The sequence below is a fragment of the Chroicocephalus ridibundus genome, chromosome 6 (genome assembly GCF_963924245.1).
Source record: "Chroicocephalus ridibundus chromosome 6, bChrRid1.1, whole genome shotgun sequence".
NCBI lineage: Eukaryota > Metazoa > Chordata > Aves > Charadriiformes > Laridae > Chroicocephalus > Chroicocephalus ridibundus.
In genome coordinates, this window is record NC_086289.1 from 51689245 (window position 1) to 51712069 (window position 22825).

Consider the following 22825-nt stretch of genomic DNA (forward strand, 5'->3'; position numbering starts at 1 on the left):
TATATTCATGGAAAGATTTATTTTTGAATTATACTTTTGCAGTCTTTAGCAGTGCCCACAGACTTAAGAACATACGATGATGCACAGGCACATCATTGATTTTTAAAAGCAATTGTGCAGATTTGACCTAGCTCTGCATCTCCAGGAGAACCACGTTGTAGCAGAGGCCACAGAGAAGCCACTTAGCACATCAGTTTTACCACAGCACAGCATGAAGTCACTTACCATGGAGCTCTTACTGGCAATTAAAACATTCCAATATTAAACATTCATAGATTGTTCAGCGCGAAAAGGGCGGGAATAAGCAAAGCACATGTTAAAATTTGGGCAGAGAGATATAGGCAGCAATTAAGCCATGGTCCTTTTCTTTCTTCTTCCCAAGAGAATCCATACAAGTTCAGAGGAGGCCTGGGCTTCTACCTAAAACCACTCTGGAATATATACTAAGCCCTAGTCACCGATAGCCAGGCTTGTTGGATTACGGAGCACTTCCAATTGGAAATCATTCCTTTTGGAGAGCTGGTCAGTCATATTCAGCCACATAAGTATGGGACTGCAAGAGCAGCTGAGACAGCAAGAGGTTCCCTCCTGCATTGGCATGGCTCTCAGAGACGTACACCCCTGTGTCAGGCTTGTGCTTGGGGCTGTTGCTTTAAATCTCCATAGCAAATGCCGATAAAGAGAGAGTCCACCACTGCCATTTGTTAAACGACGAGTTCTCCGTTCCATCAGCATGACCAGTCAAGAGCAGTGAAACGCATCTCTAGGTTGGAGACAAAGAAGTCTTGTCAGAGTTGATTCTCAACTTGAATCAGTGGTGCCGATTTAACTTCATGTTTAAATCATTGTAAGTGAGGGAGAAGTTGGGCATTGTCTTTCTTTAGGAAAGTCTTTTTGAAGCTGTGTTCATAATGCATAAGTGCAAAGCCATGAGCGCTGGGCCCACGGGGAGGAGTTACCCAGGATGAAGGTGAAATTTAGATGTTGTGTGTCTGAGGGTAGCACACAGTCAAATGTTTAAAATCTTGATATCCAAATTAACAATAATAATCCTTAGATGCATCTTCAACCTACAGTAGATCTCGCCCTTACCAAAATAATGAACAGTGCCTAGATAGCAAAATCATTATAAATAAGTAAATCCTGCCATTCATGAAACTGCATTCTCCCAGAATGGTGCACCTCAGTTATACTGTGAAAAGTGCTAATGTTAAAGGGTGCGTCTACATCAGCGTTTCAGAGTCAGGAGTACCCTCCTGAGTGAATTTCCTGGTCAAACCCACTTACCAGCCTTTGCTTCACATTGAGGAGTGGTCTCGAAGCACACAAATGGATATCTTCTGGATGAAACTAAGTCGGAGGATGTGCTTGTAAGGTGCTCCAAAAGCTAACAGGTATTCAATGAGTGGGACCACACTAGCAAGCCCTCTGAAATATCTGTAGTGTGGACAACAGCACTGACGGTTTTGCTCTACACGTCCTCCTCTGCTGGTCTGCACTACTTGCAGACACTACTAGTCAGAGCTGTGGAGCACCCAGACAAGGGAGCCACTGCCTCAGAGATATAGAAAGAAAATCTGACCAGGTGAAATTTCATCTTGTTAAATTATAGAGAGGAGATGCCTTTCATCAGTCTTACCTCTCTGTCTGGTGTTTAAAGAGCCTCACTCTTGCCACAGACACAGAGGTGGAAATGTGATGCTCCAGGCTGTAACAGAGGAGTAACGTTATCATCTGCAGTGAGCTCTTGCTCAAAGTTCAAATAGGTCCCATGCTTGCATCCTTAGACAACGAACCCATGCCCACAGGTAATAAATCGGTGTGCAGGGTGCATCTCCTGTCAAAGTCACCCAGTACAAGCACGTTCCACCTACTCCAAGCTCCCCTTATGGGAGGGAGAGCACAATTTATGATGTGCCAAATTGTCCACAACCTTTATATCCATTGCATTTTTGCTCCTACATCTTAAATCCCTGACAGCTGAACTTCAATTTTTCTCTGCCATTTATGATAAGTCATAATCTAAGAATATGGCAGCGTGGAAGTAATTCAGCTGAGGAGCCTCTGACACCAGGTAAGTAATGTTGATTTTTAATGCCGTTATTTTCAATGACATTAACAACATTAATTCCAGCACTGACAGGCTGAGTCCTGAGACTTTATTTTTCTTTAACTGGCGTGAGAAAATGAGAAATAAACTGGCAACTCGTTTGAAGGTCTCAAATAGTTCATAGGCCTTGAACAGTCCTTTAGTGTTGTGATGCTACGTAACTCCACGTGTGTGTCCTTCTACGATCATCTAAGTACAGCATGGACAGCTGGTTCAAAGGTCACGGATGGGGTTTTACTGCTGTGTGCTATAAAATACACAGAATTTTCTCTTCTGGCTGGAAAAATACAGGTTGTATTAGATCTATTCGGCACTTCTACTGCGTAATGCTTTTACCCAATAAAAGACCCGTTAGGAGATCAAACTGTCATCACAGTTAAAATGTAGCTCAAACTCCGCTAACTTTACGTGGAGAAGTTGGCTGTGCTGAAGTCAAGACAGATGGTCACTTCAGGGAATGTTTCTTTTATGGCAAGTGCTGATTTGAGTAGGAATATTTCTAGCTGGATGAGTCACCTCTTTCTCAATTTGCTGCATGACATACCAAAAAGTGATTTTTACACAGGGACATCCAAAGACATGGCAGAGGCTGAAAAATAGGTCGTCAAAGCATCTTGTGGTGGTTTCATTCTCCAGTGGGAGTGTTATACGGCATGCGTAGATTGATTTAAAAAAAATATCCTCCATTATTTTCTTTTTGCTGAAAACTGTGATGAAATGTCTTTTTTCTTTTGTTTTCTTTTTTTTTTTTTACAAAATCATGTGGTACTTGATATACAAAATCAGTCCCACAACAGCAAAATGCACTAAATTATAATAAAATTCCTCTGTTTAATGTAAAAAGTAAGAAACTTAGAGTAAAGTGCAAAAATTAGAGCGAACGTTTCTGATCCGTGATTCTTCAGTAGCAGGCTTGACTCTTCCCTGGCTTAGAGGACAAGGACCATCATCTGCATGCTGGTTGCCATGGAGACTCCCATCGCTTTTGGAATCGTAAGTTTTGCCTGAAAGGAAACACTCCTTTAGCGTGAGTTTTTAATGACCGTAGAGGCTTCTGTTTGTCAGCACACCATATACTAGATTAACTACCGCGTCTAAGCGGGTGGGAGGGAAGGCAGTAAAATATTTTCTAGTAATCAGTGGCAACATATTTAGTCTTCATGAAATCCACAAAACATGCAAATAGAATTACAAGACTTGCTGCCTTAGATTAGGCTGTTACGGCATCAGACCCATTATCTGTTTTTCAGTATCAGATACTTCAAAGGACAACGAACTTTGGTCGCAGAATATGGGCGTGGTAATAAATCCTCCTAACCCCTGCCAGAGACTGGCTTGAGGACAGACAGGCTGCAGAACCCATGAGGTCTCTCTCTCTCAGGTTTGAGTTGATAAGGGCTTCCCCATAACTACAAATAATAATGGCAGCTTTTTCTAGGAAAAGAGGTTGTATTGGGTTTGTGTGGTAAGGTTTTGGTACAGATGTGTACATGAACAATTGGGGTGCGCCCACGTGAAGAGCTGTCTACCACTTATCCGTTCTGTTTGCACTACCAGGAGGACTCTGGGGTTTGACAGCTATGTCAGCTTCTTTTTCCCTAGTGCACAATTAACACCCAGGATTGCTCTGCAGGTGAATTTGTTTGGCCCTAAACAGCGTGCAGAATGGTTAATTTCACCAACATGGATATGTTGGCATGAATTTCTTGCTTGAGTAAAACATTATTCAGAAGATGAATATAACAAAGCTGCAAGACTCAGCCTGAGTTACTTCCTAGTTCTATTGTCTTTGCTAGCTGGTAACTAAATAACCACCTCTTAAATCTGCAGTTTTTGCTTGATTTCTTCTTTTGAGGCTGTTTTGTGCGTCTGTGGGGCCATCAATATACTTCATTGCAATAGCTGGGGTCTGGTCCTTCTCTAGCTGAGTCTGAGTAACTGAAAGAAGAACAGAAAAGAATATTCAATTGAGTTGTCTTAAAGTTCATTTGTTCAAGGAGGGGAAAGAGATGTGGAGTTGACTCTACCTGGCTGATGACAATTTGGTATTGTTTCAGTCCTGCCTTCTTGAAAGGACTGAACAGATTCATGGCCAGAATCTAAGCCTTTCATTGGCCTTCCCATTATCTCATTCTCAGTTGCAGTTTTATTTCTAACGAGGAAGTATGTGTGCATTTTCCCTTTGCCTTTTACTTCTATTTCTCCTCTTTCAGTCATCTCAAAATTCTTGTATTTTAGGCATCTAAAATATCAAAACCAAAACGACACAGGAAAATTCAAGATTAGCAAAAATGACACTGATGTTTTAGAAGAGCTACTGTAATCTAAGTAATCAAATCACAACAGTCTGGGAAAAACAGTATTGATCCGTGAACAACTAAGGGTTTGTTTCAACTGTTTATTCAAGCCTGCTGTGCTTTTTAGCTGTACACGTACAGCCTGATCAAAAAATCAATGGATCACGTAGTCAAATACTTCAGTATGGTGGAGGGTTCTTATTGATCAGTAACTAGAAATTAAGAACTGAAGCAGCCAATACCAGTTAGACAGAACTATCTCCAGGCATTTCATTGGAGAAAGCGATCAGGTTCGTCAAGCATGATTTACTCCTCGTAAATCCAGACTGGCTATTCCCAATTGCCACCTTCATGTGTCCAAAAATGGCTTCCAAGAGGACTTGACTTTCACTGGGACTGACATGAAGCTAACCAGCCTATAGTTCTCCAGCCTGCCCTCCTTGCCATTTTTCAATATAGGTGTAACATCTGGCTTTCTTCGCTCGCTACGGTGCTGATCTTCATGACCTTCCAAAGATAACAGTCAGCAGCACTGTAATGCCATCACCCAGCTCTCTCATTACCCTTGGAGGCATCCCATCTGCTCCCATATACTTCTATAGACTGAGATTTCTCAAAAGACCCCTGATCTTCTTCCAATACTGGTACTTCACCTGCTCCTTGAACCCTGACTCTAGGTGCAGGGACCTTGAGACCTCATCAGTGTAGACTGAGGCAAGAGAGGCCTTGAGTAACTCAAGCCTTTATTCAAGGCACTGTCACTGAATCACCTGCCACAGCAGGTCCACACTTCCATTTAGACTTTTCTGCTAACGTAGCAGAAGCTCCTGTTATTGCCTTCAAACCTTCTTTGCCCATCTCAATGATAGCTGAGCTCTGGCTTTCCTAATGTCATTCCTACGTGCCCAGACAATGGTTTTGTACTCCTCCTTTGTAGCTTGTCTTCACTTCCACCTCTTGCAAACATATTTTAGGCACAGATAAAATTCTTGAAAATGTAGTATTTAATTTTTAGTGCCATGAGTTTTAGGAAAGTAAATTACTCACTGCATGAATAAGGTAGTGGTTTATGAACTTAATCCTTAGTAAGTGCAAATAAAACTGTTTTGCCACAAATTGTTGTGCTCAATCAGAGAGATTTTAAAGCTTTTGTTATGCAGGATGTCAAAGTAAATGTTCAGACCGTCTTTCTAACATTTACATCACTCTATTGGTATTTCCAAATAAGCTATCACAATTATTTTTTTACCATATTTTGCTCTCTAGGATTGAGACTCTCAAACCTCTGTCTCCATATACAAGTGCATTTGAAATAATGAGAATAAATAAAACTCTTTGCAAGCAGTGATTTCTCTTTACAAGTAAACTGCATAAATCAGTGACTATAGACAGCATCATCTACATGTGAAAGCTGCAGCTGTCAAGGCAGTGTTTTTTAGCAGTTAACAGGCAACGTTTCCATCATAGTTACTCACTGATAGGCACTGGAGCTTAGATGAATTTTACTCGGGACACCATGACTCTCCATCCGGGAAGCTATATTCACTGTGTCTCCAAACAAGCAATAACGAGGCATCTTTTCTCCAACAACTCCAGCCAAGACAGGACCTGTATGGATCCCAACTCTAATCTTTACAAAGACATAAAACACCCCCCAGAAACGTCACTTGTTATTTAACATCTTTCTTAATGCTATCCAGCCACCTAAAAGTTCATCCTAACACAACACTGGACACCAGTAAAATATCAAATATCCACGGGGAGAGGCTCTTCATGAAAAATATACCCATGTGGCCTTGCCCAATGTCACAGAGGAGTCAGAAGCAGCTCTTTGATGTCCTACTGCAACACATTAACCAGAAGCCCAACCCAAGTAGCAGACAGACACACGTGCATCTTTGCGTTAACAACTTACTTGGATAGGATTTCCAGAAACTGGGTTCTGTACTCCTTTAGCTGCTATTATCATCCCCAAGGCAAAGTTAGCAACTCGCTCAGCGTGAGTGGGTACGGGCACAGGGACGCCACCTACTACCATATAGGCATCGCCAATTGTCTCCACCTTTAATTGAGAGGGACAAACATATGAGCATGCCATCTTGCTCAGGCTACTGCTTTGCTGTTTGGAGCTCTGCTTACCAACTCCCCCGTTCTTCTAGAAGATGTTTCCAGTCACTAGACAGCTCTAGCATGTTCGAGTTTCCTTCAGATGGGCATCCTTTCCTTGACTCCACACTAAAGATTTCAATGCGTTCTGTCCCTGCTTATTTGACCCATTTTAGATATCGGTATGAGAGACCCTAAGGAGTAAGGGATGCTGTGAAAGTGTCAGACTTCTTGCCTTCCTCTTACCCAGGGCAGACCTACGTGCAAAGAGCTATCCCCAGGCACAGACTCCTGAGCCAGGAGGTTATCTGATAGCTGAATGCTATTAATTAGCTCTAATTCACAATTGGTTCTCAAACCAGGACGGTGTTAAAAGCATATTTCTTTTTTAAAAGACATTTCTTTTTAAAAAAAAGTCACAATAAAGCAAGATGGTCTATTCACTGGTGATTATTATGAAGGGGTTCACATGAAATTAAGAAACCTCCAGTCTCCAGGATGTCAGAGAATGCAAAGCGTGAACTAAGCAGGCTGGGAGCATCCTTCCTTACAACCTGCTCTTTTTCAACAACGTGCTGCAGCCTCTGACACAAATGCTGAAGGGTTCCTCCTCCTTCAGGCATCCAGCCTCCTTGGAATGCATGGTGAGGTGCCTGAGAAACACTCTGGTGTTTCTCCCTGTACCAGAGATTTCACTGGGAATAGAATAGGCCTGTTTGAAACAGAGAATTCTCATATGTTTAAAATTCGCTGTAAAAGACTGTTACGCAGTAAGGAAATTTTCTGAAGTGCTCTTATGAGACTTTATTGTTCCATTTTCCATGACTAAGGAAGAGATCAGTTTAAATTAGATTAATTGGATTTCTTAAAAATGAACACCAATAGAAGAGCAGGAATATAATTTCATTTTGGGGTTTGTTCATTAACAGAATGACTTAAAACTGTTCAGCACATTAGTCTTGAAAAATGTGTTCCCGTACATATCTCCTCTCAAATAGTCAACCCCATAGTAACACTAGTAATTTTCTGTAACAAATTAAAAGCAACTGTAAAAAAACTACTAATGCAAATAGATACCCTATTTATTTTTTGGCCATGCTAGGAGATTTAATTTAACAAGATTTATCATAGAATCATAGAATCTTCATGGTTGGAAAGGACCTTTGAGATCATCGAGTCCAACCAGTTATGCATAACTTCAGATGCTTATAAGCTTAGAATTGATCAATTTCAAGATTTCATTTCTTTCTCAATTCCCTGAAATAGTAATCTCATCCTCCCTCTCTGTACCCTGGTAACCTCCTTCAATATTAATAGGAGTTATATACAGGCATCAAAAGGAGATTATTATAGTGACAGATGATTTACTCATGATGTATGATTTAGATAGATAGAATATGATGCTAATTTATCCTAAAATCCGTGGGCCACATCCTGGATGCTTCAATTATTGAATACAGTTTCCTTGCCAAGGCAGAAATGCTTCTGATTTCCCAGTACAATTTATAGCGGGATGAACTGCATGCCTTGCCTGAGCAGGGAATGAACAAGATTTGGATTTCACCCTTTACTATTTCTGCCTTCCTAAATATATAATGTGCTGGTAACAGACAGAAACTCAGGACCTGCTCTTGAGCTTGACAAATCTGGGTAGCTCTGGAGATGTTAATAATGCTATTATTATGTGTCAACCAGAGCTCTGATCCTTCCAGCATGGTTTGGAGACAACATGTACATTACAGTCTAGATCTAATCAATACTCTTTGGGATCAGCAGGAGGCCTATACCACTGCCTAAGATCTTCATGAAGCAAAACAAAAGTCTAGGTATCATCTGGGTATTGTTTATAATGTTATTTCACACCAAAGGAGACACTTAATGATAGAGTGACCTATTTACCACAGGTTGGAATAAAAGAATGAGGAAAATGATTCAAATTGGTCCATAAACTAGCATATACTGCCACGTTGGGTAGGCATTTAAGAAAGGAGGGAGAGAGAGATGTATGAGAGAACAGCCACTCTGGTGTTAGCGTGGTGGAAAGAGACTCTAGCCCATGATAGACATCACATTCCTGTCCAAAAATTCTAAACATCTGCCTGGTTTTTAGTGTGGCTACTACAAATATGCAGTATTTTAAGGTTTATCAAAAATCACACTGGGGGGGAGAGAATCTAAGTGCATTTAAAAACAAAAAAAAACCCAAACAAAACCAAAATCTTTTTCCAGACTATTTGTATAGCCTTTATCGATCAGTACATACCTTGTACACATCATGCACCGTGGTCAGTCTGTCAAATCTCAGGTACATTGAATTTAACATGAGAACAATCTGAATAGGCTCACATTGGGCACAAATATTGGTAAAGGTCACAACATCGCTGAACAATATAGTGCACTCCTTGAACTCTCCTGTGAGCAGAAAGACCAGTAGTAAGTACTTGTAATGGCAGAACAATCACGGCATCTCTTGGAGACCCCTTTGCAAAGATTACTTTCTCGTCATTCTAGGACGTGTGACATATCAGTTGTAACACTGCTATACGGGTGCTGATATGAGAGAGAGATGTCAATATAAAAGTATATAAAATATAAGAATCATCGCACATCTCAAACAGTCCAGACATCCGAATGCATCCCTTTGGCCATCCATATTCAGGATATCCTTAGCTCTTTACCCCTAACTTCATATACGTGCTTACTAAAGGGAATTTAAGCATATTCTTACTTGCTGTCTTTAATAACAACAGGAATTATGATTCTAGGTTTATAGATAGCATAGAGAAACTAAGAGAATTTTCTATGAAAGACAAATTTCTTTATTCGTTTCATTTTTTAACCCTGATTTCCCTGTACACCCACGTTAAAAACAAAATCTCAGTGTCCTGTTGAAACACTGAATTTTGTTCCCTGCCTGGGCAGCTGCTACCACCTTTTGCCTCCTAAGGAGCAATTTTGGCAAACGCCTTCCAAAACTTTGTTTGAAAGAACAGTCTAAGCTTTGTTACCCGTGAGATGAAGGATCTGTGGTCCTCCTCCTACCCATGAATGCCACCAAGTAGAGAATGTACTCCACGACAGTGGCAATAGGGCTGCGCCAGCACCCCAGTCTCTCCATCACCATCACCTGGTGCACGAATCATGCATCACGAATGCATCCTATTCATTCACCTGCCTCAACTCGCTTCCCCTCTTTCAGCTGGTTGGCCACGTGCTGAGGAAGCATGGCATAGAGCAGAGCTTCAGTCTTTTTCTTCTCTTCCTCTAGGTGTTTCGACAGTATCCGCAGTTCTTCCTTTTTCCTCTCCAGCTGGTTAGAGAGCTCCATCTCTGCCAGTCGCTGCTGATTCAGAAGAATCAAATCCCTGGTCACGTCGTGAGGTGCAATGTCTGCAATATGCATTTGTCGCTCCTCCAGCTCATGCAAAGTGCGAAGCAAAGGTGAGCAGAGATAGAGCATGCACTGCAGGGACTCCATCCAGATCATCTGGCCTGTTTGAAACAAGCGTCGGTAAGAGTTTTTAGCAGCTTGGACTTTCACGTGATGCTCAGTATTATTGATGTTAATTTTAGGGGATGTGTTCTAAGGACAGTGGCTTTTTGTAGGGTCATCACAGGAATTACTCTGTTTCCTGGACTTAGAGGTGGACTTGTTTGGAGGAGGTACACTAGGCAAACAAAAATGTCAGGACCCAGAAAGCAGTCACTCACTCATTGTAACTGCTAGGCAGAGCCCAACCATGCTTCAGGTGCCTCCTCTTCATGAGGAACCCCAGTGCTCGCAACATCTTGCCTCTCCTCGCCTCTCCTCTGCTCTGCTACTAGTTCTTGAGATGTTCCTGAAGTCAGTGGGTCAGCATCACGCACTGGGGATCTGAGACTCACAAAGATTAAGTGAAACATCTAAAGTTTAATTTCACAGTGGGTAATATGTGGCCCCGGTAAAGTCAACGGAGCCTTCCTTCCTGGAAGCTGGAGCTTTCAGTCACTAGCATCATCTAAATAAGCAGGTACAAAAATGCCTGAAAGATAGAAGGGATTTTTGGTGGGGACTGAGTTTTTGTTTTCTTTGTTGAGATTTGATTAGGGGTTTGATTTTTTTTATATTTTGTTGTTGTTATTATTATTCTTTATTTGCTTCATAAGTATCCTTGGTTTCTGAACAGCAATCTAGGAATTCCTATTTCTTTCTTTGTCTCTCACCCCATCCCCAGAGCAACTGGATGAACAGCTTGAAAACTAACAGGATTGGAACACCAGAGATACCATATGAATTAACCCAGACAGCATAAGAGGAAGTAAGATTGTACCTGTGACTACTTAAAGTTCCTTATTTTGGTAACTTCACTTTTTTCAGATTCTCCCTAAACTCTTAATCTTTTCTGAATCTCAGGAATACCAGATTTGACACTCATTATGTAAAGGTGAAAGGAGAGAAGGGAAAATTAGGTCATATTAGACAGTTCAGAGAAGCAAAATTGAGGTCACAGAACACTTAAACCAAATGTCATTATAGTTAATTACACGAAGCAGAGAATCATTCCATACTTATTCCTCTAAGTAAAATTAAAGCAAGTTTTTTGCTAAAATATTTTAACTGGTAAACTCTTATGTAACACGAGGGGGGAGGGGGGTGAAGACAGAAATCAGAATCTGAAAATGAGACTATAAAAAAATAAAAGCACAGCTAACTAATCTATTTTTATCCACATTTGAAACCAGCCAGTAGCAAATAACTCCCCTCAAAGGCATAAATTAAGAATGAATCATGTATTCGCATTTTAGGAATCAAAATGCACGGAGGGGCAGGGAAAGCCATTTCTCTCCTCCAGCTGTACCAACGTCACCAGGAATTTTGCTGCTAAGTGCTCCCTTCATCCCTTGCCCCTTCCCGCGGGCGAAGGGGAAGCGGGCACTGGCCGGAGTGATGCTTGTGGCGTATTACTGCGGGAATGCTCGCCCCACGTCTCATCGTCGTCCGTATGTGCCAAAGATGCAACCCCAGATCTGTGGACTGGCACGGCCTGTGCTGGGTGGCTGGGTTTAAAATGCTGTTCCACGTACAAAGCAGTAATTTCTCTGGCAAAGAAAATTCTTAGCAAGGCAAAGCGACTCTGTTGTCAGGTGCACAGGCTGATGTGTAGAGCTATGGGGAGGTGAGACCTGGACAGTTACTTTTACACAGCTCAGTGCATCCCTGTGCTGAGCCCAGTGGCTCCATGAGCTGGCTCTGAGGGCTGGCATCGTGTCCTTTCCACAGGTCCCCAGTGAAGCAGAAGGCCGTAGCTGAGGGCTGGGCAGATTCACAGGGCCACAGGCATTGAATCCCAACCAAAACCAAGATTGACAATACAACCATGTTGCAGGGATCGCCCCAGAGTAATGCCTTACGTTATATATTTGATTCTAACCTCTGCAAAGCAAAACACACAGGGCAGCATTATGGGGGAACTCTCCTTTTTCTGGGAAATGGGCACGACTGAGCATCTCTCTGAGGTGCTTGTACACAAATGCACGCAGCATGGGGAAAAGACAGGAGGAACTAGGGGTCTGTGTGAAGTTTCAGGGCTACCATGTCATTGGGATCACAGAGGCTAGGTGGGGTAGTTCACACACCTGGAGTACTGCAAAGGATGAAGGCAGACTCTTTAGAACAGGCAGGCAAGGAGGGGGAGCTGCCTTCTACGTGAGGGAGCAAGGGAAATGCATGGAGCTCTGCCCAGGGCTGGATGATGAGCCAGCCAAGAGCTTCTAGATAAGGATTAGAGGGCAGACCAATGTGGGTGATGTCGTGATGGGTATCTGCTACAGATGCCCCGCTCAGGAAGAAAAACTAGACAAGACCTTCTTAAGACAAGTGGAGGAAGCCTCATGGTGGACTTTAGCTACTTCAATATCTGCTGGACAGACAACACAGCAGGGCACAAGCAATTCAGGAGGTTTCTGGAGTGCACAGAGGCACTGACAGGTGAGCTTCCTGACGCAAGTGACTGATGAGCCAATGAGGGGAGGTGTCCTGTTAGACCTGAGACTTGCAAACAGTGAAGAACTATGGCTGTGAAAGTTGGGTGCAGCCTTGGCTGCAATGACTGTGTGATGGTGGAGTGCAGGAACCAGGGAGGAGTGAATAAGGCAAAAAAGCAAGATTGCAAGACTGGAATTCAGGAGACTGGACTTTGTCCTATTCAGTGATCTTCTTGGAAGAATCCCATGGGATACAGTCTTGGAAAGAAGGGTCCAGAAGTTCAGGAATGGTCTACCCTGATGTGCCGTAAGTCAAGCAAACATGGCAGGGGCCTACATGGATGAACAAGGAGCTCCTAAGTAAACTCAAACACAAAAAAAGAAAGAATACAGGAGGTGAAAGCTGGGTCAGGTCACCCCAGAGGAAGAAACAGGGTTGAAAAAGCCAAAACCCACTTGGGAGTTGTATCTGTTGAGGAACAAAAGGGGCTTCTGCAGGTACATGAGCAGCAAAAGGAAGACTAGTGCAAATGTGGGCCTGCTGCTGAATGGGGCAGGGATCTGCTGAGAAAGGATATGGAAGAGTCTGAGGTACTCAGTACATTCTTTGCTTCAGTCTTTGCAGGTAAGAATCACCATTCAGGAATCTCAGGGCCCCGAGACCAGTGGGAAAGTCTGGAGTGATGAAGACCTACCATCAGCACAGGAGGTTCAGGTTAGTAAACATTTAAAGAAATCAGATATAGAAAAGTCCATGAGACCTGATGTGATGTATCCAGGAGTGCTGAGGGAACTGGCCAATGTCACTGCGAGGCCACTCTCAATTAGTTTTGAAAGTCATAGTGACCAGGAGAGGTTCCTGAGGACTGGAAGAAAGTACATATCTCTCCTATTTTCAAGAAGTAAAGGATGGAGAACCTGGGAAGCCTTGGAGAATCTGTCATATAAGGAGAAGCTAAGAGAGCTGGGGTTGTTCAGCCTAGAGAAGACAAGCCTCAGGGGGAGCTTATCAATATGTATAAATACCTGACAGGAGGGTGTAAAAAATACTTTTCTCAGTGGTATCCAATGAAAGAACAAGAGACAACGGGCACTAACTGAAATGCAGAAATCCCATCTAAACATAAGAAAAAGCCTTTTTACTGTAAGAGTGTTTAAACACTGGAATGGGTCGCCCAGGGAGGTTGGGGAGTCTCCATCCTTCAATGTATTCAAAACCCAACTAGACATGGTCCTGAGAAACCTGCTCTAGTTGAGCCTGCTTTGTGCACAGATGGACTAGACAATCACCAGAGGTCCCTTCCAAACTCAACTGGATTTGAGTCAATTCTGTGACTCTGTGAGTAACTGAGACTAGAGGTGGTTCAGAAAACAATCTGATCCTCCCTTGGCTTTGCCCCTGTTACTCAGGAAACGTGCAAAGATGTGGAGTTTGCAGCATTAGAAAAACACTGCCTTCCTTAAGCCTTTCAAATGGGAGCGCAATTGTTATTTCTGACTGACAGCTTTCAAAATCTGGTGAGGTAATAGCAGAATTTGTCTACAAGCATCTTAAAGTACTGTTTCTCTAAACAGAACCAGCTAATTCTCTCCTCGCTGCACAAAGACAAGGCCATTTATAGGACTTACGTGAAGCCAGGAGTCCACAGAAAGGCATTAGCTCAACTCCAGCATAATTCCTGATTTAATATGAACACTTATGCTATTGAAAACAGTGAAGTACCTCTCAGCTCTAGCATTGGCCGTTGTTTCCATGACTCTGGCATCATCTCTCTTCTAGTCTGGAAAACAAATTGGCTGTTGATGAATTTTTGAATGCTAGAGATGGTGAAGGGTACTTCTGGGTGAATGATACTGAAATAGTGGTCCAAGCAGATGCCCATGGTCTGAAGGCCAGGTACTATCTTTTGAATGCTCACCCCGGCTTGCTTCACTCGGAGCTTAAAAAGAAAATATGGACAACGTGTTATAATTCATATCCTGTTAGGGTTTAGGCCAAGCTATAGTTGATCACTGTTTATACATGTACACACACTTAGCCTTGCTATACTACATGGCTTATTTCCGAGCAAAGTTTCTATTTTATTAGCATATTACCGCAAAGCTCTGAACAAGTGTCCTTCATAGCAAGACAAAGACCCCAGAAAGGAATGTTACTATCCAAATGCTCTTCCCTATCAGTTGTTAAAGACAAAACAAAACTATCTGCTATTATCTTTGCTTGCATTTGCGTAGGCCTAACAAATAGCCTTCCAGGTAGCTGCAAGAGAAAATTAGAGATACCAGAGCATGTCCTGTATTCCAAAAAGAAAGTAACTGTGGCATAAAACATTTTGGCAAATATGGATTTTCTAATGGATGCCACGGGTTGCCTTCTCTTAACCATTGCTGTGTTAAGGTTTAGTCATTCTCTTTTAGCCTGCTGGCCATACATGAGCTTTTAACCCCTGCAGAAATGTCCACCCTGCCTTCACGGCTTGTCATCAGAGTTAATATAGCTCTGACCTAGCTACCAATCATGGGTGCAGGACTTGCCCTTTTTCCACACTAGTAATTTTATCAAATTATGCAAACTGGATATCTTGAAAGGTTTAAAACTCTGAACTTTGGCTAATGTGGACAGTGGAATGCAGCAGGCTGTGTGCTCTGGGATCTCTATCAGCATGATGCCAAAACGTGTTCCCCGAGCGGCTGTATTCAGCTTTCTTCTGCTGTCCTGTTCTCAGCTTCTCCTCTCTTTGCTCCTGGCTTAAGCTAACATCCTCTGCACTGAATTGGGAGCAAGAGGAACAGTAGCTTGGTGGGAACGCAGGGTACCTGGAAACCAGCCATGGGCTGGTTGGCTTTCCCTGCCAAGGAAAAGGCAATTCCATTGCTGAAGAGTATGTGTGCACAGGAGAGGACACTCAATCCTCCCCCGCAAGATAAAGAGATTTTTGGGTCCAGTTCCTACTGGATGGGTACTAGTAGGTAGCTGGGTTTTCCCAGCAGAAGCCTGTCGGAGCAGACTCAGGAAGCACGTAGAGCCTGAGTTGCTGGCAAAGCCTTTCAAAAGCCTTTGGATAGATTAGTAACTGGGAGGAGAGGGTGACTAGCTGTAAGTACAAAGCCATTTTAAAGGATGGGTCCTGTCTCTGGCACATCCAGGGACAGGAAAGTGGCCGGAAACCTCAGAAAATTCTGCTCAGTGTTTGGTGATGGATAGACTGCTGCAATACACCTTGTTGGCATATCTGCGGCTGTTTCAGAGATGGTGATCTCAATAAATTCAGAGGAGATGCCTATCTGAAATGATCCTGATCCCATTGTTATGAGTGACTTTTATTGCATGTCTCTGTACAGAGCACTTCTGCAAATCCTGCAAGCGAGTCTACCCTGCACACAGAGCACACGCAGCAGGGAACAGCAGCACAGCCAAAACAGAAGAAAATCGCTATATGGTCTATGCAAACTCCAAAGGCCCTCACATGCTTGTCCTACCTCTTTGTCAAAAACCATATGAAAAGGAAGTCCATTGCAAAATGTTTTTGTGTCAATCCAGAGGCTCTTGGGATAAACAGGATCAAATCCTCTCAGGAGCTTACCTGTGGCAAGATAAATGTGTAGTTTTTAATCGGGTTGCACCTCATAAAAGCAGTCGGCATTCCTGTTTAGCGCACAGTGAAACAGGACCCTATATCATAATGACTGAAGACAAAGTAAACAGAGTGTGGGTGCAGAAGTGTGCATACATCTGTGCTAAATGCTCTGCAGTTTAATACACAGCTGATTAGCAACTCATCTGAGTTGGCTGAGAATTTAAACTTAACCACACAAAAAGCACAGCGCATTAGATGCATGAAATTCTGTGGAAACAACAAGAATAGATGAACAACTGTAGATGTTGCTGCTCTACGAATTTGCAGATGTCACAGCAACATAACACAGCTATATCCCATGAAAATATATACAGAAGTGGATTTAATATACTTTGCCAGCTACTAAGGAACACTTACGGAGAAAAACCCCAGCATGATCTGGGTTTCAGTCTCCCATACAAAGAACCCCAGTCCGCAGCACAAAGACCAAATTACTGTTTGGTTTCTATTTTACTTACCCTGAGGTTTTGTTCAAAATGATCACAGATCTGTAGAGCTTGCTAGTGAACAGACATTTTTGTAAAACGAATGAGTAAAAATAGTCAAAAGTGCTCATCTGACTGACGCACCCACAGCCTTCGATCTTCACAGTATAAATTTGGATTCTCCAGTAATGCACAATAATCAAAAGACTGATTATTTCAAGTGATCTCTTTCCCCCAGAAGGTGGCTGTGACAGTTACTCTAGTAAATGCTGCTTGATAACAAATGCTGAAGTCACTTAGCAGGCTGGTGACAAGGATTACAAATTTAGGACCCAACTTTTAGAGCTCTTGCTGCCTCAGGGGAAGTCAGTGTGGGTTTTTCATCTTTCAAAGTCTGGCTCTTGCAACCCTTGCACTTATCGTTAAAGGATTTTTTTCTTTTTTAAGTAAAAATGCTACTCTAAAATTTTATTTTGAATATATATTAATTTATTACTCAAGATATCTGCTTTTGCAATGCATGCGGCGTTGCACCAGATGATATCAGGTTTGGTTTTTCACTCCTCCCAGAATCCAGACAGCTTGGCGATACTGAGCTGGATTCTCATTCCTCCTGGGGAATCAAAAGATCCTAATTGAAAAAATCCTTCCATTGTAGAAACATATATAAACTTATAACATATAAAGGTATAAACAGAGGACGCTAGATTAGCAGTAGATTTTTGGTAGCGGAGGGTGTAATTTGGCTTTCAGAATTTACTACGGTCGATAACTTTGGAAAGGAGTAGCAGCTACCAAGTTAAAAACCACGCTTTTAAATTCATCATCGTAGACTGAGTGACATGAGAGGGAAGTATCAAATGTACCACACAACGACATTTTACAGAGAAATACTTTTCACGAGTATTTTCAGAATACTCTTTTTAAGAGACAAAAGTGACAGTTCGTATTCCATGTAAGTACCTGTCATTACTGAGCATGCTTATTATCTGCAATTTTTCTTTCATTTCCAATGTCTAACTGAAAGAAACTTAACCAGAAACATTTTGAAAAGACACAGAGGAAATATGAACGGTAATTTCAAAATGGATGGGTGGGTGGAGATAGGGAGTCTTACTGACTTTCTTCCTGAAGAGGCTCAGAAACGATGACAAGCTCCCTCTGAATGATTTCTCACCTTTTCCTAACGTGATTATTCCTCTTATTGTTTTCCAGTGACTTTTCTTGACAGGACAAACAGAGCTTCCTCTCTCTCTAAACGTATTCTTGGCTTTTTCGAGGTCCTGTTGAAATAAAGCCAAAGGGAAATTCAAGGGTGCTTTTATTTTAATCATGTTTTAGTAATATAGTGGTAATGAATATTAAAATACCTCTTTATTCAGTTGGGTCTTAACTTGTTTTTCAGAGTCAGCAAGATACTGAGATGAGGAAGAAAATTCATTTCTTTCCTTGTATGAAAATACAGGGTTTTGAGTGACAAGAAAAACAATATGTTCTTTTTTCCCAGTTCTTTCTTCTTCTTCCGTTTGATTGACTATTTCCATTGAAATCTCAATGTTAAAAAAATCCAGGGCTGCTGCACCGATGATACCTGAAGGGGAAACAAAAGACAAAATATTGCTAAGAACAAACCCTTTCCATTTTCCCTTTTACAGGGCCCACAGTGGAATTTCACTGTTTCAGAAATCGCTTTTGCAAAGGACTCTGGAAGAAGAAAGGAATCGATGTCTTTCCTACTACTGTTGCCGTGATAAGAATAAGTGCATGGGAGATGAGCTTTAAAGTTACTGTTTCTTTTGTCTTGTCTGATGACAAATGCCCATTTTCACTAGAAGCAGCTCAGCAGGATATCTGAAGAATGTGTCCGGATAGTCATACATTGCAATAATATGAATTCCCATTAACCCAAAAAGTGCAGAGGGTCTAAAGAGACTCTGCTATAACCATCTATTTCAGTCATTGCAGAATATTTTCTTTTGAAAGGAAGGAAATATCTTTCATAAAGATGCACAACCAGTCCTCTCGTTTCTGTTTAGCTATTAGACGAAATAATGGACAACGACATGAAAAGCTCTGTCTGAAATTTCAAATAGTTCTGTGCTTCGACAGGAATATTAAATGAGTTTTGACAAAGGGAGAACTTCCCATAAACTTCTAAATTCAGCAGCATGTATGAAAGAAAGGAATATGACCATCTCTTAGAGACTTCCAGCTGTTTAACCCTCACACAAATACAACTGTGGAGATTCCTATAAATGCTGGGAAAAGACTGAGTTTTGAACAGGGTTCAGCAGTAGCTTTACACATTGCATGTACTGCAGGAGTATTTATTACAGGATGGATGGATGTCTTCAAATCAACTATAATTTGTACCTCACTGTAATTTAAGGAGCATGAATCACTGAGAGCTAATTGACAGTTAGACACAATACACACCATGAACTTTAATTTTTCTTCCAGGAAGGGAATTCTGTAGGACTTCTATAGGAATTCTATAGCAGGAATGGACATTTATGGCCTGAGCTGTCACATCATAAATCTTGATGAAGCTACTGCGAGGTAGGAGTGATCAGGCAGCAGGGAAATGCCAAGGTCAGATGTCTGGTGACTGAGCTCTACCAGGCTTCAACTCTATGGCCAGTGCCCACCTCAAAAAGGATTCTGAAACTGGAGCAAAGTATTATCTGCAAATATATGATTACTCTGTGTATGAACTGCATTACCAGATGATAACTCTGCATTCCAATTACCTGGCACAATATGGCACAGACCTCTTCTATCTGAATAGTAATGTAAATGCATCGATCCGTCTTCGTTCTTTTCTACTCTAAAAGATGGGGCATTCATCTCCTGAGGAAAAACAAAGAAAGAAGAACAAAACTTGAGTATCTTTTGCTGGTGAATTCCACTTGCACAAAAGCATCCCCTATCTTAATAAAATAAGCAGTAATCTGCATAAACTGAAATATAGAAAATGAAATATGCTTATCTGTGAAGGAAAATACACTATGCATTATAGCCAACCTACTAAACAATATCTAATGTTAAGGAATACTCAGAAAAAAGAAAAGATTATAAAAAATTGTCCTAACATTTTGGCGTAATATGTTTCAGAACATAGGAGAGCCTGTTATTGCATCTTTTTCCATTACTCATTCACACCTATGAGTTCAGTTGCGAACTCTGGCAGAGCCCACCCATACCTGCTCAGTAATTACTACTTGAACTTGCCTGGTAAGAAAGGGCCAGGTAGCTGTGCAGTGCATCCAGGTTCTCTATGAACTCGTAGAGATTTCCACCCAGTGTCCTCAGCATGTGGTCATAGCCTGAGCGTTTACAGAATTCAAAGAAATACTCTCCAAACTCTCTCAGAACCATGTCAGCAGGAACACCTGGCAAAATAAAGATACCTTAATGGATAAGAAAGGCTTGGACGCTCTTGAAATGCCATCAGGTGGATTAAGAGTGAATGCAGTAGATCTGCAGGATAGGGAGAGCACTCCAAAGAGCATGGGAGACTAAAACCTGGGCTGCAGTCTCAGGCTTCACCCAGGACAGGTCATTTTTGAGGCATGGTGACGCTTACCCAATATTTTGCAGGCTTTGTCAACGAGCTGCATTGTGATCTCATCTTTGTAAACCTCAAAAGTCAAGAAAGAATCCTGGACCCCAGCCTGCAGTCTGCAACAGAGAAGACAATATTCTTGTCTTGGCAGCGCTGCAAATACAACGTGCTTGGGTGACCCAACTGGCATTCATTAAGCACTGGCTGGTGTCAACCCACTCCTTAACCTCCTTCAAGCATTAGATTGGAACACACTAGTTCCCCTGACGGTTTAAGAGTGTTGTTTTGACATGACTGAATTGTGGTGTCCACCTCCATTTCTGCTACTTCACATTATGGTATTATGGTAAACTCTTTCAGGGATTAGGTTATCATATTGGGGGGGATCTAGAGCAAGTCTTAGTTTGTCTTCTGGTTTACTGGCTTATTGTTCGATGTGGCCACAATATCAAGCTCTTGGGTCTCCACAGACTTGACCAAAAACTTGCTCATTTTTCATACTGGCTTCAGTGGCTATTATATGTATGTCTCTATGTATCATTTACATATATCTTGGAAAATGCCATATGGCTCACAAAGTAAAGACAAAACCAGAGAAGATTATTATCTTTAGCTGCTTTTCTGAAAGTAATGGAATTAAACGGACTTCATATCAAGGATGACATCTTTTCAGTGTAATTACTTTTCGACATTGTCACAGTGAGACAGCGAGTCTATTGCACAATTGTCTATAAGACTAAATGTCATCTTTAATTATCTAATAAAACAAATTAATTGGGACAAATTAGTAACAGAGTATGGAGTGTTACAAGGTAAGAAACTCCTGCTTTTGCCCTGCTAGTTACTTCTAAGAATTACTTGAGGTACATTTCAGCTGCCACTTACCAGTGAGAAATTATAATCCTCTGTTGCTAAATTCCTGAGCATTTTCTTTCAATACACTACATTTATTGGGAACACATTACCTTAATTTTTCCCATGTTTCTTCGCCGTACTTTTCAACCACCAGAGACTTCAGGCATGTATTTATAAATCCATACTGCAAAAGCAAATACATGAAGATGCAAGACATACTGATTTTCAAAAATGTCAGCCCAAATGACACCTTTTAAGATTCCACTGCTAATTTTATATTGCAAAAGAGGAAGTAATAATGCTCGACAGCCATTATATCTTCCAGTAAACAGCACAGCCTTTATCTCAGCGTTTCACAGAAACAGAGCAAGCCTATTCCATCCTGTTTTGCAGCTCAGGACCCAGGGACGCCAGGTCAGGGATGTGCTGTGCTGTGCCATGCATGCCGCCTAGAGCACGTCCCCTGCGGCGCGGGGACAGCAGCCGTGCACAGCTGCAGCAGCTGGAGGTAAGTTTGGCTTTGCCCTGACTGTTATTGTTAGTCCTGGCACACCGGACACTGGAGATGGAGTCGGAGGGGGGAGGATGTTTAAAGGATAACCGTAAGTAGCGCTGTCGCAGCAGCAGCAGCCTAAGGATGGCGTGGCACCAAAGCGATGCGGGTTAGCATCGGAGGCTCTCAGCCGGCTGGTCACTGGGGCCAGGAGCGGTCTGTCTGTCTCTCCGTCCCCGACAGGAGCGGTCTGTCTGTCCGCGGTCTGTCCCGACTCGCTCCCGCTCCCCTCCCGGGGGCACCTGCCGGGGCCGGCGGAGGGTCCCAGCTCCCTGCCTGTCCCCGCGGGTCCCCGCAGCCCCCCCAGCCGCCCCCCGGCCGCCCGCTCACCATCCTGCCGCCGCCTCCGGCCGCCGCCGCCCGCCGCGCCCGCCCCGCTGCCTGCCCGGGGGGCGGCGGCACGGCCAGGCCCGGCCCCGCCGCTCTCGCCCGCCGCTGCCAGCCCGGGGACAGCCGGTGGCCGCGGGCAGAGAGGCGGTGCCGCAGCTGCCCAGCAAAGCGCAGCTCGGGGCTGCCCGGGCTGGGGCAGAAAACGGGCGTTTTCTGTAGCGGCCGGTGTTGCAGGAATTCGGAGCGATGCCGAAGAGCATCTCTGTGAAACGGCATCACCCGCCACGTTTCCAGGTGACGGCAGCTTCCCAATCCCGGTTCCCTCCTGCTGGAGGCCAGGTGGGACACAATGTGGTCAGACCCTGCTGGACACGCCAGAGGGCAGGCACCAGGTCCTGACCTCGCAAGGACCCACTGGGGCGAGCGTCCAGGAGAGTTGACAAGAGGGAAGGGTGTCCCTTGCCAAGGCTTTCTTAAAACTCCTCTTAGCAGGGCAGGAGCAGTAATGGTGGAGTCAATTGCCACGCTTGCCCAAGCATAGGAGGTTTGTAGGCAGAAGCAGCATCTTTTGTTGGCTGGTGGATGCTGCTGAGCCGTGCGTTGCCACCACAGGCCTGACAAGCAGCAGATGAAGCCACTTGCCCATGACTGCCCATTGTCCAGCCCGTCTGAGAGGAAAGGACAGCAGGAGGGATGTTAAGCAGGAATACGGTGATTGATTTTAGATGCAATGAATTCATGGGTTTAGTGCCTGGCAGTTATCTCATTTCCTAAGTTTATTTCTGGAAGAATTATTTGTAGGTCGCTTTTAAGAGCGGCTCCTGAGAGGACGCGATGGAGAACTGTGTGGGGAAAACCACTCTTCCCTCAACAAAGACAAGTTTCTGTCCTCTGTCAGCCAAACACGCGCAGGCAGCTCTGTGGGTGGTGAAAGCCCCGTTTCACCCACTTTGTTGCTGCTCTTCAGTGCGGGACAGTACAG

General features: G+C 43.0%; 1 protein-coding gene and 1 long non-coding RNA gene across 5 annotated transcripts in view; one reads left to right on the forward strand and one right to left on the reverse strand.

Moving 5' to 3' along the window:
- Positions 1–22079, reverse strand: LOC134517669 (guanylate cyclase soluble subunit beta-2-like). 4 transcript variants are annotated; one of them, XR_010071705.1, is made up of 17 exons: positions 21844–22079; positions 21071–21144; positions 20127–20221; positions 19772–19932; positions 19291–19390; positions 17911–18131; positions 17718–17823; positions 15958–16061; positions 14201–14417; positions 9685–10005; positions 8777–8925; positions 6323–6469; positions 5883–6037; positions 4138–4352; positions 3926–4048; positions 1640–3114; positions 1–763 (listed from the first exon to the last, which is right to left on the reverse strand). XR_010071705.1 is itself a non-coding variant. In XM_063339413.1 (17 exons), exons 1-17 carry the CDS (start codon positions 21844–21846, stop codon positions 2963–2965), a joined length of 2205 nt encoding a protein of 734 aa, XP_063195483.1. In that variant the 5' UTR covers positions 21847–22079; the 3' UTR covers positions 1–2962. The 4 variants fall into 4 exon arrangements, 3 of the variants coding, with proteins under 3 accessions (XP_063195483.1, XP_063195482.1, XP_063195484.1); XM_063339413.1 differs by having other exon boundaries at positions 1–3114; positions 14201–14258; positions 14397–14417; XM_063339412.1 differs by having other exon boundaries at positions 1–3114.
- The window catches only part of LOC134517670 (uncharacterized), a 12673-nt gene continuing 11001 nt past the window's right edge, over positions 21154–22825 (forward strand). The window contains exon 1 of the long non-coding RNA XR_010071706.1: positions 21154–21468. This is a non-coding gene — a long non-coding RNA (uncharacterized LOC134517670). The remainder of the gene's footprint in view (positions 21469–22825) is intronic.